The following is an 18,031-nucleotide window of genomic DNA, read 5'->3' as shown; positions in this document are numbered from 1 at the left end:
CCCACCACCCACCCTCCCCTCCCTCCCACCCCCCATCAACCTTCAGTTTGTTCTGTTTTTAAGAGTCTCTTATGCTTTGGCTCTCTCCCACTCTAACCTCTTTTTTTTTTTTTTTCCTTCCCCTCCCCCATGGGTTTCTGTTAAGTTTCTTAGGATCCACATAAGAGTGAAACCATATGGTATCTGAAAAAAAATGTTTTTAAATAATGAAAATAAAAAGGAATTTTTTGGGGGGCTTATGTCAGATTTTATATTTTCTTTTTTTTTTTAATTTTTTTTTTCAACGTTTATTTATTTTTGGGACAGAGAGAGACAGAGCATGAACGGGGGAGGGGCAGAGAGAGAGGGAGACACAGAATCGGAAACAGGCTCCAGGCTCTGAGCCATCAGCCCAGAGCCCGACGCGGGGCTCGAACTCACGGACCGCGAGATCGTGACCTGGCTGAAGTCGGACGCTTAACCGACTGCGCCACCCAGGCGCCCCTATATTTTCATAGTCAATCTCAAAACATTAAAGTGATGATGATAATAATTTATAATTGTTTAGGTTATCATGCTTATTCATGAATATTTAAGGAACAATCATTTTGTGTCAGGATCTGACAAAGTGATGTAATGAGAGCAAACAATTGCAATCAGTTGCATGTTGGTAAATGTTTAACAACTATCCTTCAGATTCACAGATTAATCTCAAATGCCTTGGTCCAGGAATGTCTACAGTTTAGTCAGAAAGCCAGAGAAGGTTGTTTTAGGAGGGTCTCCCCTTTCTCCAATTCCTAGTCTGACTCTCCTTTCTGGGAGCTCAAGAAATTTTCCTCTCTCTCTCTTTTTCTCTCTCTTCTTCCTCAACCCAAAACCTCTTAACTTTCAGTATACCAAGAAAAATAGTCTTCACCATTTACAAGCTGGGTCTAATTGACTCTTTTTAATTTTTATATCTTTATATCATTCCATGAATTTATACAAATTAGAGTAAAGGGATATTCAGTAAAGCTGTTATAAAAAGAGTAAAGGGATAATGGAAAACAACTTTATTGAAAATTTAAATAAGTATCTAAGCATAGCAAATACCAATTTTCATTCCATATTTTCCTTTTTTTAAGTTTTTAAAATTTTTATTTTTTAATTTATTGTCAAACTGGTTTCCATACAACATCCAGTGCTCATCCCAACAAGTGCCCTCCTCAATGCCCATCACCCACTTCATATTTTCCTGGTTTTGAAGACATATCCAAAATGGGCAATGTCCTCTGAATGCAACTACCAGCTTATTGCCTGTGATACATGAATCTGGAACATACCTATCTTGTAAACAGTGATTGCAGATTTCAGATGCATCACTACTACATCCTAGCTAATTGTTACTTCTGGTTCTTCATGCATTTGTATCATCAAAACACAGGACTTGAAGAATTTTTTGAGACCTCTAAAGGCTCATAATTTTGTTGAAGAAAGGACAGCCATCTTTGCTCCCTAATTGTAAGACTTTTGTATTTTTGGCTTTATAAGTAATCAACCTAAAGAATTTTTAATTTCTAGGTTATCTATTTCCTTAGATATCATCTTGTATATACATAGCTGCCATTAGCATTTGTCTACTTAAGAATCATATTAAGTAAATTTATCCACATAAACATCATAAAAGATGAAAGAAATACTGTAATATGTGTTCTTAGCAAAATGAGATGGTCCAGATTTTTGTTGCAAAATATTGTGTAATCAAGTTATCCTTCTGAATGAATAACTGGATGAAAATAACATTTTTTTGACCTTAGAAATAATGTTAACACGATGATCCTTGAGTTTGAGAAATTCATCTAGGAGATGGTAATCCAAAGATTAACAGTCTAAGATTTCACAGTCATTATCAGGATCTAGATTGCTGTTCTCTGTCTCTTGGCATTCATCTTCCAAATTCTGAATTCTCAACTGTATTTATTGAAAACTAAAAACATGTACAAAGGTCTTGAAAAATGCTGCAGTACTTTAGGCATTGCAAAGAGAAAATGCAAGAATGATAGCTTACTCCACTATTGTTATCGTTGGGTAATTCTATCATTTTTCTGGTTTTCTTATTATTTTAGTCTTTTTAAAAGAAGAGTTGTAATAATTGATGAGTAAATCATTTCATGATGAATTAGCAGAATGTTTCAAGATATAGGAAAAATAAGATCACTAAGATCCCATAATGTATCCTAGATTTACAAGAGTCCAATGGACTCATAAAGCAATTGCAAGTTTTATTCTATTTTTTTTTTTTTTAAAAAGCATCTGACTCTTGCTTTCGGCTCAGGTAATGATCTCATGGTTCGTGGGTTTGAGCCCCATGTTGGGCTCTGTGCTGACAGCATGGAGCCTACTTGGGATTGATACTCTATCTCCCTCTCTCTCTGCCTCTCCCCCTTCACTCCCCTCTCAAATAAATAAATTAAAAAAATTATTTTCTGTGTTCTTTGGAAGATCTCTAAGAAAGATTAAAAAGTCATTAAGTATGGATTCTTACATATAGAACTCCAAAAAAAAGAAAATTCCAGAAAACTAAAGTTGGGTCCAGTAGATCTTGATGCTGTATCTGATGGTTAAATGCAAACCAGTTCATCTTAAAGTACATAAAGACAGATCTAAATGAATTCATTACCCATCCTAACATCTGTTTCATTGTAACAGGGAACAGAGGCTTTTGTTCAGCTAAGAACAAGGGAATTATGACTTTTTAGTCTTCATTGAGCTGCATGGTGGCAAGACACATTTCTGGGGACAATGAAATGAATGAAATTACCGAAGGTACTATATTTTGGTTTATTCCTCACTGAATTCCAAGATCCCCATGGATCCTCTCTTCTATGTCTATTGGTTCTTGGATCGTGTTTCTTTTTGTGAATGTCCTTATTCCACTTTTATACCATAGTCCACAGCTGTTTACTTGCTGTGTTTTCAGTCAAGAATCCTCATTGAGGTAGCATCCTGAGCTCACCTTATTTGCAGGCCTATGCTAAATTTTGTGGGGGTTTTTTTCTTTAATTTTTTAGTGTTTTTTTTTTTTTTTTTTTTTTTTTTTTTTTTTTTTTGACAGAGAGAGAGAGAGAGACAGAGCACGAGTGGGAGAGGGGCAGAGACAGAGGGAGACACAGAATCCAAAGCGGGCTCCAGGCTCTGAGCGGTCAGCACAGAGCCCTACGCAGGGCTCCATCTCACAGACCAGGAGAGCATGACCTGAGCCAAACTCGGACGCTCAACAGACTGAGCCACCCAGGCACCCCTAAATTTTGTTTGATTCCCATTTCCTCCTCAGAATTTTATTCAAATTTGACAGACAAAGTCATCCTCTCTACCTTACAAAACAACCTTAGCATACACTTTATAGGCAGAAAATACATGTTTGGTGCACATCTTATTTCTCAACTATAATGAAGAACAAGGATTTGATCTTTTTTTCCAACTCCTTAAAATGCTTCGAGGGCTAAGCCTGGCAAGGTTTTAGGTGTAGTCATGTCTGGAATTAATTCCATGAGCAACCTCACTTAGGGATGGGGTGCTTGAGATCCCCAAGCTGTAATGTCTTTCCAACCCGTTTCTGTCTCTCCCATTTTGCTCAGCTCTTCCTTTGGGAAAGAGAAGCAGAAAACGCATTAAGATGAATCAGCCAGAGATTGCAGTAGTGGGGAGGAGAGGTGGCCGATGTAGTGTAGGAGGCAAGATACGGTAGACTGTCTAGGAATACAAAAATCCAATGTACAGGCCACGGATTTTGGCCTGTTTTGCCTACATCAATATCACTAGCATTGCTACTGTACCTGGCACATTGTAGATGTTCAGTAAATATTTGTTGCACTAAGTGAACAAACGAACTTCTCACTGTATTTTTTTTGGGGAGATGCGGTTTTGTAGTCCTAGGAATCAACCAGGGCCCTACAGGTGAGGATGTCCTCCTACTGGACGTCGTCTGAGTGGCCACAGAAGGTGCCACTCTGGCCTGCGGCCCTCAGGGAGTGGGGGTCGGCCGCGGTTCCTGGGAAAGGATTAAGGCGCTCCAGTTCCGCTGGGGTCCCTAGCCCTCTGGCGTTTCCCAGTCTGGTTTGTCTTGGTTGTCCCCGCCCCTCAGGCTCCGTAGCCTGCCTTCCCTCCAGTCTCTTCTTCTTCCCCACCCTCACTCGGCTCCGCCCGGGTCCCGCACTCTCACCATTAGTTCCCTCCCCTAGTAGCCCCGCCCCGGCTCCGTCCCCGCCCCTTCCACCTCCCTCCTCTCCCCTCGCGCCCTATACCCGCTCCGTTCTGCCCGGTCCCGCACTCTCCCCTTAAGTTCCCCGGCGCGGCCGCCCCGCCCCGCCAGCCCTTGACGTGGCAGAGGCGGCACCAGCCATGTTGGCCCAGTCGTGTTCTGCGCGGAGGCCGGGGGCGGGGCGGCGCCGGCCCTGATCGAGTGCCACGGCTGCTCCAGCTCGTCGGAAAGGACCGATTTTGCTGGGCGGAGGTTGCAACCGGCGTGGATCTTGTCTGGGGGCACGGTGGTAGGGACTGACTTCTGGGCCGCCTCCTCCCGGCTCCCTGGAGGGGCCGCGGGCTCTCAGCGGAAAGCGGGGGAGGGGCAGCTGTGCGGCTGTGGGCCGGCGGGCGGGTGGGCCGGGGTCTCCGGGATGGTGCCCTCTCTGCCTTCATGATACTCGGGAACAGGTTGGACGCGCCTGCTGTGGCGAGCGGGCTCGGGGGGGGGGGGGCAGCCTTGAATCCTGACCCCTTCGCCCTGTCACCAACCGCTCTGCTTCGTTTTTCCGGGGCCTGGGGGCCCGGTCCCCTCACCAAGCTCCCTTGGATAAGGTGCGAAAGATAGAAGTCGGGGGAAAAAAAGGTAGTTCATCATTTCGCCCAGCGCCCGCTCCCGCCTCCCGGGCGATCTGCCTTCCTTACTCCAGCCTATCACCGGTTCTGGACCCTTGGGCTTCTTGGTTCTTACCTTGCTGGATCTGAAGTGCCCTAGACTTTGAACCCAGGTGACTTCGTCACCGGTAGTTCGGCCTTGGGAGTCAAAGGGGATAAGGAGAATTAATTGCCAGGTAAAGCTAACGCCTTAGGCCTCAATTACAAGTGGAGTTCAGTTTTCAGATCCGATCAGTCTTTTCTGTTGTGCTAGTGTTTTCTTCCCGTTTTGGTGGGAAGGGAAAAGCATGGTCAATCTACGTGTAACCTCTGGGGTATGTTGAATTCACATGAATTTCTTCGACCTCCGCCCTGCAAAGCCATGTATATACCTAGACAAACTAACTTGGTTAAAAAAAGTTTTAGATTTAAATATAAATGTTAAGTCTCCCTTCTCTCTCCTTTTCAGTAGCCTAATTAACATCGTTTTGGAAGTCTGATCATTTTTATTTGACTCATACAATTTTAGAGTTAGAAGGGGCCTTGTAGTTTCTAGCCTAAGCCCCTTATCTTTTTCATGACAAATTCAGGATCATACAGGTTAAGCTCTTGTCCAAGATCATACAGCTATGGAAAGCAATTGAAAACACTTTATTGAGGTTTTTACAATTGAAAAGTAGAGAGGCACACTTAATTGTTAAATACATCTGATTGGAAGAAACTCAAATTTTACTTGCAATTGAAGATATTTTTCATTTAGAGTCTATAAAAGTGCTCTAATATTGAAAATTTCCAATTATTTATTGAATAAGTGAAGCTTTTAAAAATACTGTGGGCATGTATTTGATATGCTAGGTTAAAGAGGCATTAAGTGTTTTGCTTCTTTGCTTTTAGTTATACCAGGAGAAATTAATTAACCAAAGTAACTCCCACTCACAATAAGTTGTGCTGGGAAATGACACATTTCTTTAGAATGGTCTTTTGTATTTGTACCACTTAAAAAAATACGACTATATTAAATCTCCATCCTAATATAGTGTCTGAATCATTTTTATTTGGCTTTAACATAATTTTAGGGGAGAGAGTGCTGATCAAATAATGATATTTTATAAAAAGCTAGTTTGTAAAAAGAATTTATTTCAGATATGCCATTGTTGGATATGGGGCCCAGCCTGGCAGGTGTTCTACTAGAAAGCTATCTAGAAATTAACACTAGAAAAAACACTACCTAGAAAATCTAGAATTAGTGATTTTGAAATGGCACAATACCTACTGTGGAAAGGTGAGGGAAGTCAAGGAGGTGTTGTGCATGGCCATGTCATTGAACCAGTTCAGAAGAAACAGGTGGGATTTTTTAAAAAATAATACTGGAAAGTGAGAATGTACAAAATAAAACATGTTATTTAGTGAGCATATATGATCTTAGAGCAGAGAGATTGAAAGGAAAAGGAAGTTAATTGTGCACAAAATATCACACAGGTGGTATTTAGTGTGTCATAATAAAAAGTCAGGATGTGGAATTACAATCTGGTTACTGTGTGTAAATGTCTTTATGCTAAGTCTCATAGAGCCTTTCTCTACTGGGTTCCTTGATCAAATTAAGTAAGCCCTATTGTCCTAAGATGGTGGTCCTTAGGACCACGTTAGACTCTTAAACATTACTGAGGTTCTAAAAGAAACAAAAAAGAAAAACCACCCGCCTGCCTTAATAGAAGACAGGTGGATTTTCATATCTATTTTTGCGGTCAGTCTATTGTGATATGTTATTATACTTGAAATGTATGAAAGAAATCTGGCTTCACATAGATATGTAGTTGGAAAAAGGGGTATTTTAATAGCTTTTTCAGATAATTCTGCATATTCTTCTTTAATACTACACTGCAGGGGCACCTAGGTGACTCAGTGGGTTAAGTGTCCAACTCTTGATCTCAGCTCAGGTCTTGATCCCAGCCCTACAAGAGGATGAGTTAGAGCCCCACGCTGGGGTTTGGAGTTCAAGCTCCACACCCAGTGCAGAGCCACTTTAAAAAAAAAAAAGAGAGAGATACTGCACTACAACTTGATGGTTTTAATTCATAAATCAAGCGTTAATAGCAGTGTGAAATTTGAAATCTTAGAAATGAACTTTTTGCACTCTATTGCATTAAAATTCATTGGTCTGTTCTGCATTTTGAATGGGTCTTTACTCATGCATGGATCTTTACCTGTGCATGATTTTGTAACATCATGAATTGATCATTTGGGAGATTTTGCTTCACTGAGTAAGGTATATTTTCTAAATGTGGACATGGTTCATTATATAATAGAAAAATCACGATAATAACATCACTGATCTCAGAAAAATCTTTACATTAATTAGCAAGCTGTGAAGCTCATGGTAGTGGACCCAAGGTTTTCAAAAATTTTGATATTTGCTTGAAAACTCAAATTTTTTCATTGTTAATAAATACTGTCAATTATTTTCCAGGTTACAGGCTCACTTCAACATTATTTTTTTTTTTTTTAGTTTTTTTTTTTCAACGTTTATTTATTTTTTTGGGGACAGAGAGAGACAGAGCATGAATGGGGGAGGGGCAGAGAGAGAGGGAGACACAGAATCGGAAGCAGGCTCCAGGCTCTGAGCCATCAGCCCAGAGCCTGATGCGGGGCTCGAACTCACGGACCGCGAGATCGTGACCTGGCTGAAGTCGGACGCTCAACCGACTGCGCCATCCAGGCGCCCCTCACTTCAACATTATTGAGAAAATGTATGCCACATAGCTAACTACTAGTTATGTACCAGTTTTGGAGAATTGAGAAAATAGTCAAAACATTTTTTTGTGTTTTTGTGGTTCAGATAAAAAACCCTGATTGTTCTGGTATTTTAATGCTTTTTGGTGATGCATTTTAGATGACATAGATTATACATGCAATTAGGTAATAAACAGAAAACTTCATTTGCTTAACATTCTGTAGAAATTATGGGAAGGATTGAATAGTCCCGGAATTTATATTCACATCTGTAACACAGAAGCTATTGCTAATCTGCAGACTATGAAGCAGGCTCCAGGCTCTGAGCTGTCAGCACAGAGTTTGGCACAGGGCTCGAACTCCCGGAACCATGAGATCATGACCTATGCCCAAGTTGGATGTTTAAATGACTGAGCCACTCAGGTGCCCCTGTTTCTCCTTTAAAACTGTGGTTGCGCGGGGGGGGGGGGGGCGCCTGGGTGGCGGAGTTGGTTAAGCACCCGGCTCTTGATTTCAGCTCAGGTCATGATATCACGGTTTGTGAGATTGAGCCCCATGTGGGGCTCCGCACTGATAACTTGGAGCCTGCTTAGGATTTTCTCTCTCTCTCTCTCTCTCTCTCTCTGTGTTTCTCTGTGCCCCCTAACCTCCTCCCTGCTTGTACTCTTATGTTGTCTCTTTCAAAATAAATAAATGAATGTGAGAAAAATTAAAAAATAAACAAATAAAACTGAGATTGGCATGTAACACACCTCTGACTATCCCAAATCTTTGTTTTATCATTATTTTTCAACACCCACATTTTCTTGAAAACTCATAGTCTCTCTCTCCAAACTGCCTTCTATATTTAGTTTAAAGATAATCTTTTCTAAACAAATTTAGTTACCTTAGGATTCCTCTTTATCCTTATCAGCCTTTGAAAACTCTGTCTGCTTTTGATTAGTGTAAAATTCTCTAGTTGTGTCTGAGATTCCGATAGGAAATAGTGTTTAATTTTTCTTTTTTTTAAACTGAGGTATGTTTAATATATAACATTCTTATTTCTTTCAAAGAAAAGAAAATTCTTAGCTGCTAAGGTCATATTTGTTGAGCTTCACTTTTTGGAATTTTTATTATCAAATCTTTGAAAAATGTTCTAAAATTAAAATTATTGTATTCAGTATGTTTTTTTCAAATACCTTTTCTTCTCTCAGTTACATTTTAGAATCAGTTCCTCATCCTATTGTTCTTTGCAACTTCACCCTCCATGTTGGCTCTTTTGGCATCCTACCTTCATAATTCTTCAGTTCTTAATGTCCTTCATCTCTCCTACAAATCTTTTGGCCAGCCACCTAACACTTGAAACTCTCTGTCCTCTCAGAACTGTGTATTTTACAATTTCCTTCCATCACTGATCACTGCCGAAGTTTGAGATAGTGGGATAGAACTGTTGCCTAGGTAGGAAAGCTGGCATTCTAGACAGGCAGTAAGAGAGTAACAAGATGGAGATGTCTCTTGATACTGGGCCCGAACCAGAGTGGCATCCTCTTCCCCCTGCTAATAAATGTAAATGATTATATTGAAATTGTATATCTCAAATTAGAGTTTAAAATGCTCTCCCACTTTCCAAAATAATAAAAACAAAATGCCCTCCTAAATTGGAATATTAAAAATATCCTGGGTGAGGGGCACCTGGGTGGCTCAAGTTGGTTGGGTGTCTGATCGGTTCAGGTCATGATCTCATGGTTCATGAGTTCGAGCCCCACATTGGGCTCTCTGCTGTTAGCATGGAGCCCGATTCAGATCTCTGTCCCCTTGTCTCTCTGCACCTCCTCCACTCATGTGCTCTCTCTGTCAAAAATAAACATTTAAAAAAAAATTCTGGCTTAATTTTCTGCAAAAGAAGTTAAATGGCATATAAATCATAGGGAACACCACTTATTAAGCATTTTATTTATTGTGCCACAAATACCCTATATTTGCACAATGAAAAAATTACCTGTCTAAAACAGAAGTACCTAGTTTTAGAAAAATCTTTTTGTTATGCACTGTTAAGCATTCACTTCTAGCAAGTTTAGTAGAAACTTGTCATTTTCTACATACAAAACCATATGAACTTTAGAATTTAATGGTTTCGGTAATCTGTTCATTAGAATAATATAACTTACAAGGCTGATATGGAAAACATAGGATCTAAATTTTCCCCCATTTTTATCTTTGTTTCTTATACACACTTAAATAAATAGGACACATATTTCATTATTATTATTTTTTGCTCTAGCTTTTTCAAGAATGAATAAATAAGGATAAAATACCTCTTGCTGGGCTTAATGAGAATTGGGTTCTGGAGGGTGATTTATTTTTATTTGTTATAAGTGAGGTTATTGTTGCTTGCTAATTTTTTCCGAGATGAATACTTTTATTTCATTTTGATTTCTCGTGGATTAATATTGCTGAACATGGGAAAAACATTTATTTTAGATTTCCTTACGAGGATTTTTAAACATCTTAAATTTTGTCACAGAAATAAGAATCAGGCTCTGCAATGACAACCTATTTGGAATTCATCCAACAAAATGAAGAACGAGATGGAGTCCGATTTAGCTGGAATGTTTGGCCATCAAGTCGACTAGAAGCTACAAGAATGGTTGTTCCCGTAGCAGCCTTGTTTACACCACTGAAGGAGAGACCTGATTTACCACCTATTCAGTATGAACCTGTTCTGTGTAGCAGGACCACTTGCCGTGCAGTTTTGAATCCTTTATGGTAATTAAAATATATTGAAACAATTAATGTGGCAATATGATTTATTTTTATTATTATTATTGTTTTTTAAAGTTTATTTTTGACAGAGAGAGAGAGACAGAGCATGAGTGGGGGAGGGGCAGAGAGAGGGAGGCACAGATTCTGAAGCAGGCTCCAGGCTCTGAGCTATCAGCACAGAGCCCGATGTGGAGCTCGAACTCACCGACCGCGAGATCATGACCTGAGCCGAAGTCGGGCGCTCAACTGACTGAGCCACCAAGGCGCCCCTGTGGCAATATGATTTAAAAATGTAGTTTCTTGTTCATATTTATATAAAATGTCTTTTTTATTTATAGTTATTTTTTCAAATTAGGATAGTCAAATCCAAAGAGCTGTAAAATTGAAGGATATTCTAGTTGTAGTGAGTTGATTACAGACTAAATGTAAAATTGTCACTATATGAACTGTTAGATCTAATCACTAGTATATCTAGATGCTGTGTGTCATTAGACTCATCTCGTGTCATTAGAAAAGTCATAATTGATTGGTATGGTGTTTGAATTAAAAATGTTACAATTTCTTATAGCATAAACCAGAATATCTAGAATCTTCCTTTATTCCTCTTTCCATTCTGTCTCCCCACCCAATCTGTTAGCAACTCAGATTGATTCTGCCTCCAGAATATTACTGATTCTGTCTCCTGTATTCAGTTGCTGCTAGTACGCTCTACTTTAAGATACACCGTCTTTTTACTGGACAATTTCATTACCCACCTAACTGGCCCCCTTGTTTCCATTCTTGTCTTTCAGTAGTTTATTCTCTGTCCAGACACTAGAATGTTACAAATGGATATCAGATTATTAAAATCCTTCAGTTTTGTCTTATTATACTTGGAATGAGAAATCCAAACTGCTAGTTAAGACTTACAAAACCCTATGTGTTATATCATCCATTTCCCTTATTGTTATCTACCTTATACCTTACCCTCTTTCTGATCCTTGAACATACCAAATTTATGCCTATCTTGGAATTTGTATAATAGCTGTATATTCTGCTGGATTACTCTGCCCCTAGATTTTCCTGTGACCTGTTCCTTTTCATTTAGATCAAATTTCAATTGTTTATTTCAGAAGGTCTTTTAAAGTAGCCATCCCAGGGGACCGTGGTGTCTCAGTCTGTCAAGTGTCTGACTCTTGGTTTCAGCTCAGGTCATGATCTCATGGTTCCTAGGTTTGATCCCCACCCCACCCCATTGGGCTCTGCGCTGACAGTACAGAGCCTGCTTGGGATTCTCTCTCTCCCTCTCTCTCTGCCCCTCCCTTTTCTCTCTTTCAAAATAAATAAATAAACTTTAAAAAATAAGTAATGTAGTCTTCCCAAACACACTTTCACATCCTGCTTTGTTATCTTTAGTCTCTTATTGTCACTGTCTGAAAGTATCATTTGTATTTTTACATCTACTTTCTTTTTGTATGTCTTTCTGTTCCAGAATAAGCTCCATGATAGCAGGGACCTTTGATCTCTTGTTTACTGCTTTATCACCAGCACCTAGGATAATGGCTGGTACATATTAAGCATTGAATAAATACATTTTTGAATTAAATGAATGTTTTCTAGATCTGAGTGTAGAAATCACTGAATCATTTGAAAAAAAATTATTTTTACTGATATTTGCTATATATTAAAGGTAATAATATGTTCATTTAACTGAACATTTGTATATACAGTTAAAAATATGAGTTCTTTTAGAAAGAAGTTAATTTTATTAAAATTAATAAAGGATCATTGTACAATGGAACTGAAACATGAGCTCTATTGTATCTTTTCTTAAAACAGTCAAGTGGATTACCGAGCAAAACTCTGGGCTTGCAACTTTTGTTATCAAAGGAATCAGGTAAGAAAACCCCCAATGCAGATGTTAATGCTGTAGTACTGGTCTTAATATGTAGAAAAATGCATATTTAAAAAAAATATGAAATAATTTTTCATATGATGAAAAATAGTTTTTAGTAGTTAAGTGATCAGAAAATTATTTGCAGTTTAAAATTTCATTCTGGCAAATAATTCATTCAAAATGTTCATTGTTTTCTCTCTGTAGTTTCCACCTACTTACGCTGGTATATCTGAATTAAATCAACCTGCGGAGCTCTTACCTCAGTTTTCTAGCATTGAATATGTAGTTCTGGTAAGAACATAAATCCTTAAGAAAGTCTTAAATATTCAGCGATTTACTTTATACCAATAGAATTGTTAAATTGAGATGACTTAAGGGCATTGTTCCTGATTCCCACATTGAATTGATGGAGCATTTCAGAGATAAGAACTGTCCTATTCAATTTGAACAAGGTAATTTCCCTGTTGTAGTTATTTAACGGGTGGCTAGGATATTGGGTGGTGTGGTGTGATTTGCTATACTGAGTAGATCAATAAACAGTACACTCTCAATGTTGCTGTGTGGTTGGAAGGTCAGTTCACAAATAGTTAAGTTACTATGATGCTAGAACCTGATGATATATCCCCAAGTCTAACTGTTAAAGTTACTTTTGCATTGGTCCTTGTTAAGAAAATCATTTTTCTTCCCTTTCTGAACAGCTTTACGTAGTTGTTTACATATTTAAGTTGTAAAGTAACGATATCCTCTGTGATTCTAGTAGAGAAAGCAGAGCATGGTTCACGTGTGCCAGGAAGTAGCTTGTGCAGCCTAGCTGGTTCCCAGTTCTCTTATAGTCTAATTCAGGTTGAGATCTTTATTGTTTTGTTTTTAAGCTTTATAACTACTGTTTCCTTATTTTAGGAGAAATAAATACTTGTTATAAGAAATGAAGCCTTATGCAGTTAAACAGATCAGAGATGAAAGTCTCCTTTATGTAATTATAAATAATGTTTTTAAACTTAATTTTTCCTTTGATATGTCTCATATATCTCTCCATGCATAGATAACTTCTCTCATTTCTGAAATGATTTTATTAAGATTTCATTGTATGAATGTATTGTAAATTATTTAGTCCTCTACTAATTATCCTTGTATATTGTGCTGACTGTTAATACATTATTTCCTAATTATTACAACATTTTTTAAAAGCGTGGTCCTCAGATGCCTTTGATATTCCTCTATGTGGTTGATACTTGCATGGAAGATGAAGATTTACAAGCCCTGAAAGAATCTATGCAGATGTCATTGAGTCTTTTACCACCTACAGCTTTGGTTGGACTTATTACTTTTGGGAGAATGGTACAGGTTCATGAACTTGGATGTGAGGGCATTTCAAAAAGCTACGTGTTCAGAGGAACAAAAGATTTGTCTGCCAAACAACTGCAGGTAAACAACAAGAATGGTAGTTTCAGCCTTATCTGTGGGCATCACTCCATAAATGTCTATAAATGCCTCTGGATTTAAGTTTCTAGAAAATATTTTTACTGTGATTGACTAATATAATTGTATTATGACAAAGGCTTTATTTAAATTTTTTTTTTCAATGTTTATTTGTTTTTGGGACAGAGAGAGACAGAGCATGAACGGGGGAGGGGCAGAGAGAGAGGGAGACACAGAATTGGAAACAGGCTCCAGGCTCTGAGCCATCAGCCCAGAGCCTGACACGGGGCTTGAACTCACGGACCGCGAGATCGTGACCTGGCTGAAGTCGGACGCTTAACCGACTGCGCCACCCAGGCACCCCGACAAAGGCATTATTTAATGTTGACATCAGTTTTCTTTCATTTGCCCTTGAATTGTTGTTATACAGATGGAAGACCCCTCACATTTTCTTTTTTCAGTTTTTTTTTTAAGTTTATTTATTTTTGAGAGAGACAGTTTGTGCACACATGTGAGCAGGGGAGGGGCAGAGAGAGAGGGAGACACAGAATCCAAAGCAGGCTCCAGGCTCTTAGCTGGCAGCACAAAGCCCATCGTGGGGCTCGAACTCATGAGCGGTGAGATCGTGACCTGAGCCGAAGTCAGACGCTTAACCAACAGAGCCACCCAAGTGCCCCAAAGACCCCTCACTTTTAATGGTGAGACTGAAGGTGTTTTGCTAGAGATTTGAAGGGCTAATGGGAGAGTCATGCTGAAGACTAAGGGAAAGCAACCACAGAATATTAGCTTTTGTTTTTTGACATCTCATTTAGGACCTGAACACTCTTACTATGTTTGGCAGGGGGAGGTATTTTAAGTCTTGAGAGTTGTATGTATGTATGAACCAAGAGTACATATTTTTTCATACACTAGGACAACATTTTTATTTTTGGAGTAAATTGAAGCTTTATCTTCCAAGGCAGAGAGGTTATGTGTGACTTACTAGGATCATCTAGGGATATTTTTCAATAATATATATATATTTTTTTTGCCCAGAGATTTTGCTAGACCATGAGAAAGTAAGTGAACGTGTGCTTGTTTTGGGAGGCTGTTGAGAGGGTAGGATTGTTCATGTAAGGTATTTGAAAAACTTTATAAATGATTCTGATACAATCTTGATAAGAACAGTTACCCTGGAAGATGGTAGGTAAATCTTGCATAAAGTAGACAGCTAGGAAGTCAGACTTTGGAGCATCCAGGTATCCCAAATGAAAAGGAAAAGAAGATTTTGAGAACAATATTAAATGATTCTAATTTGAAGCTTAGCAGACTGGGGTAGTAGTGCTGCAGTTAACTGAGATAGAAAGTAGTGGAGGAATTTGCAAGTTTGGATGGAGAGGATGATGAACAGTGAATAAGATCACGAATAAGGTTTGAGGAGGTGAAGAAAATTAGAGTTTGCACTCTTTCCAGAGGTTTGTTGAAGGTAAGGAAGACAATAGTGTGGGAATTTGACAGAACCGAGTTAACAGGTTTAGGTTAGGAAGGGAACTTGAATGTGTTTATACATAGAAGGGGAAGAGAGACTAAAGAGGGTGAATTGAAAGCAAGAGTGAGCTGAGCTTTCAGAAGACATGATACGGATGCCTTCAGGAAGAGAGGAAGCAGAGTACCTTGGAGAGGAGGCTCATCAGTTTCCATGAGACAGGACAGAAAGTGGGCAAGTTTAATCTTTCTGTGCCTTAGTTTTTTTCATCTGTGGAAGAGTTAATAGTAGTGTCTACCTTATACAGTGGTCATGAAAATTGAATGGATTGTGCCTGTAACTGTTTGCTATTGTTATTTTGAAGCTCCAAACTTATTTAAAGTTCTGTAGTGTTACTTCTGATTGTAGAGTACATTTTACTTGAGTTATGTTATTGCATATGAAACACATAAGATACCTGCTTTTTTGTTGCAGGCAATAAATGCCTACAGACTAAATTTTTTCCTCCATTGAAATGTTTTTATTTTATTATTATTTTTTTTGCCATCTTTATTCAAATATTTCACGGCAGTTATATTAACAATTACAGTAAATGTTCAAAATTCCAGAATCCAAAAATGAAAAAATTTACTTCAAACTAATGTAAAATGAAGTCAAATGCAAAATGTCAATTTAATACAATTCTGAATTAAACTATAAACTCAAAATAGACTGTAGTTGATGAAGTCTATTTAACCTACAAAGTTGATTAGGAGGTCTCCCAAAGTCTAAATAACTGAATGTACAAAATACTAAAGATGCAGGTATAAGCCCAAATTCAAGCTTACAATGTGATTACAAGTAATTATTATAATAACAATGGCATTCAGCTATGGAACCTGACACTGAAGATACTTACTGAATAGCACCATAGCTGAACCAGCTTAATCAAAAAATGGGAAGATATTATCACCCCACTCCCTAAAAATAAAATCTAGGAAACCTACAAATACATTGGCATATGAGAGAAATCAAGTCATGAAAGGACATTAAACAAAACTAAATCACAGGTGAGATTCAAGCTGAAAAACACAACTCTACAGCCATTAGTTTCAACCCTAGTGCAGTTCCATCATCTTCAGAAAGTTCCCATGGTCCCCATAGCTGAGCATTAACTATTGTTGGGCTGTGCTGTGATGAAATGTTTTTGTTTTCCTTCTCTATCCATTTTGTTGAAAAGAGCCCGGTCTTTGCTCCCCAAATAGTCCTGAATTCAAACCTGAAACTCTTCTAGTTGTGTAATATTGGGTTGATCTCTGCTTGTTTTCTTATCCTCTGTGGAAAAGGGTAAATAATTCTTACTTTACCAGGTTACTATTCATGCTAAGGGAAATAATATAAGAACAGTCAGTATAGTGTTAACTCTTACAGGGCTTTGTGGCAAACCCTGGCTTAATATCTTGCTGTGCAACTTACTAGTTGTGTAACCTTTAGCAGGTTAAAAACCTTTCTGAGTGTCAGTTTTCATTTATAAAGCAGGGATTAAAAAATATTCTTCATTATTATTCTGTGAAGAAATAGTATATGTGAAGAGTTTAGCACAGAGTCTAGCACGTAGTAAGTTCTTAGGAAAAAGTTGCTCTTCCTGTTAGGAATGTAGGAAATATAGGATTAGTTCAATAATTTTTTCTTTGCAAATCTTTAGACTTTCTGATTTTCTGTTGTATACTTTTACTCTGTTACTTCATGACCAAGATTCAAGAAAACTTCAGTAGGGGCGCCTGTCAGTAGGGGCGCAGTCGGTTGAGCGTCCGACTTCAGCCAGGTCACGGTCTCGCGGTCCGTGAGTTCGAGCCCTGCGTCGGGCTCTGGGCTGATGGCTCAGAGCCTGGAGCCTGCTTCCGATTCTGTGTCTCCCTCTCTCTCTGCCCCTCCCCCGTTCATGCTCTGTCTCTCTCTGTCCCAAAAATAAATAAACATTGAAAAAAAAAAAGTATTAAAAAAAAGAAAACTTCAGTAAAATAACATTATTTTCATGTGTCTAGAGAGGAATTTTGTACACTTAAAAATCAAAACAAAACTGGTTAGGAATTAAGTCAGAAAATTAAGTATAGACATACATATGTATATCTTATAACCCCTTTTATTTTTTTTTCAACGTTTATTTATTTTTGGGACAGAGAGAGACAGAGCATGAACGGGGAAGGGGCAGAGAGAGAGGGAGGCACAGAATCGGAAACAGGCTCCAGGCTCTGAGCCATCAGCCCAGAGCCCGACGCGGGGCTCGAACTCACGGACCGCGAGATCGTGACCTGGGTGAAGTCGGACGCTTAACCGACTGCGCCACCCAGGCGCCCCTATCTTATAACCCCTTTTATACGATTCCATGTACCTCTCCTTTATAACATTTAATACAATTGTAATTTTATACTTTTTAAGCTAATGATTTTATTAACTGCTGTCTGTTTCACCAGATCTTAATTTCATAAGGTCAGGGGCTATATATATATTTTTTACCATTAGATGCCTGGCACATAGCAGGTACTTGAAATATAGTTGCTCAAAGGGATGGATGAATACAAGTTAAGAAATATAGACATTCATGTGGGGCGCCTGGGTGGCTTAGTCCGTTAAGCCTCCGGCTCTTGATTTTAGTTCAGGTCATGATCTTACATTCATGCGACTGAGCCCCATGAGATGAGCCCCGTGTCGGGCTCTTTGCTGACAGCATGGAGGCTGCTTGGGATTCTTTCTCCCTCTCTCTCTGCCCCTCCCCTGTTGGCACTCATGTGTGCTCTCTCGCTCTAAATAAATAAGATAAAACTTAAAAGAAGTACAGACATTGATGTTACATAGTAACTTTTTGACTCTTAATTAGAAATAAACTATTTCTGAGCTAGTATCCCTGTTTGCTCATATAGCACCTTATACTTTGTTCTCTTATGCTTGTTATTTCCTTGCATTGT

At 38.7% G+C, this 18,031-nt stretch overlaps 1 protein-coding gene across 6 annotated transcripts in view; it reads left to right on the top strand.

The window, feature by feature from the left end:
* Positions 1-2,667: 2,667 nt before the first annotated feature.
* SEC23A (SEC23 homolog A, COPII coat complex component) overlaps positions 2,668-18,031 on the top strand; it is a 67,490-nt gene continuing 52,126 nt past the window's right edge. Inside the window, exons 1-5 of one of the 6 annotated variants that reach the window (XM_045450757.1) lie at positions 2,668-2,784; positions 10,088-10,329; positions 12,145-12,202; positions 12,407-12,493; positions 13,391-13,627. In XM_045450757.1, the coding sequence (XP_045306713.1) occupies positions 10,109-10,329; positions 12,145-12,202; positions 12,407-12,493; positions 13,391-13,627 (603 nt within the window). In that variant the 5' untranslated portion in view covers positions 2,668-2,784; positions 10,088-10,108. Of the gene's footprint in view, positions 2,785-4,225; positions 5,052-10,087; positions 10,330-12,144; positions 12,203-12,406; positions 12,494-13,390; positions 13,628-18,031 lie in introns of those variants that run through there. The other 5 variants (XM_045450753.1, XM_045450754.1, XM_045450755.1 and 2 more) reach the window with 5 other exon arrangements.

Source organism: Leopardus geoffroyi, chromosome B3 (assembly GCF_018350155.1).
Source record: "Leopardus geoffroyi isolate Oge1 chromosome B3, O.geoffroyi_Oge1_pat1.0, whole genome shotgun sequence".
NCBI classification, from domain to species: Eukaryota; Metazoa; Chordata; class Mammalia; order Carnivora; family Felidae; genus Leopardus; species Leopardus geoffroyi.
Note: the sequence above shows the minus strand (reverse complement) of the source record. Positions and strands in the feature narration are given on the sequence as shown.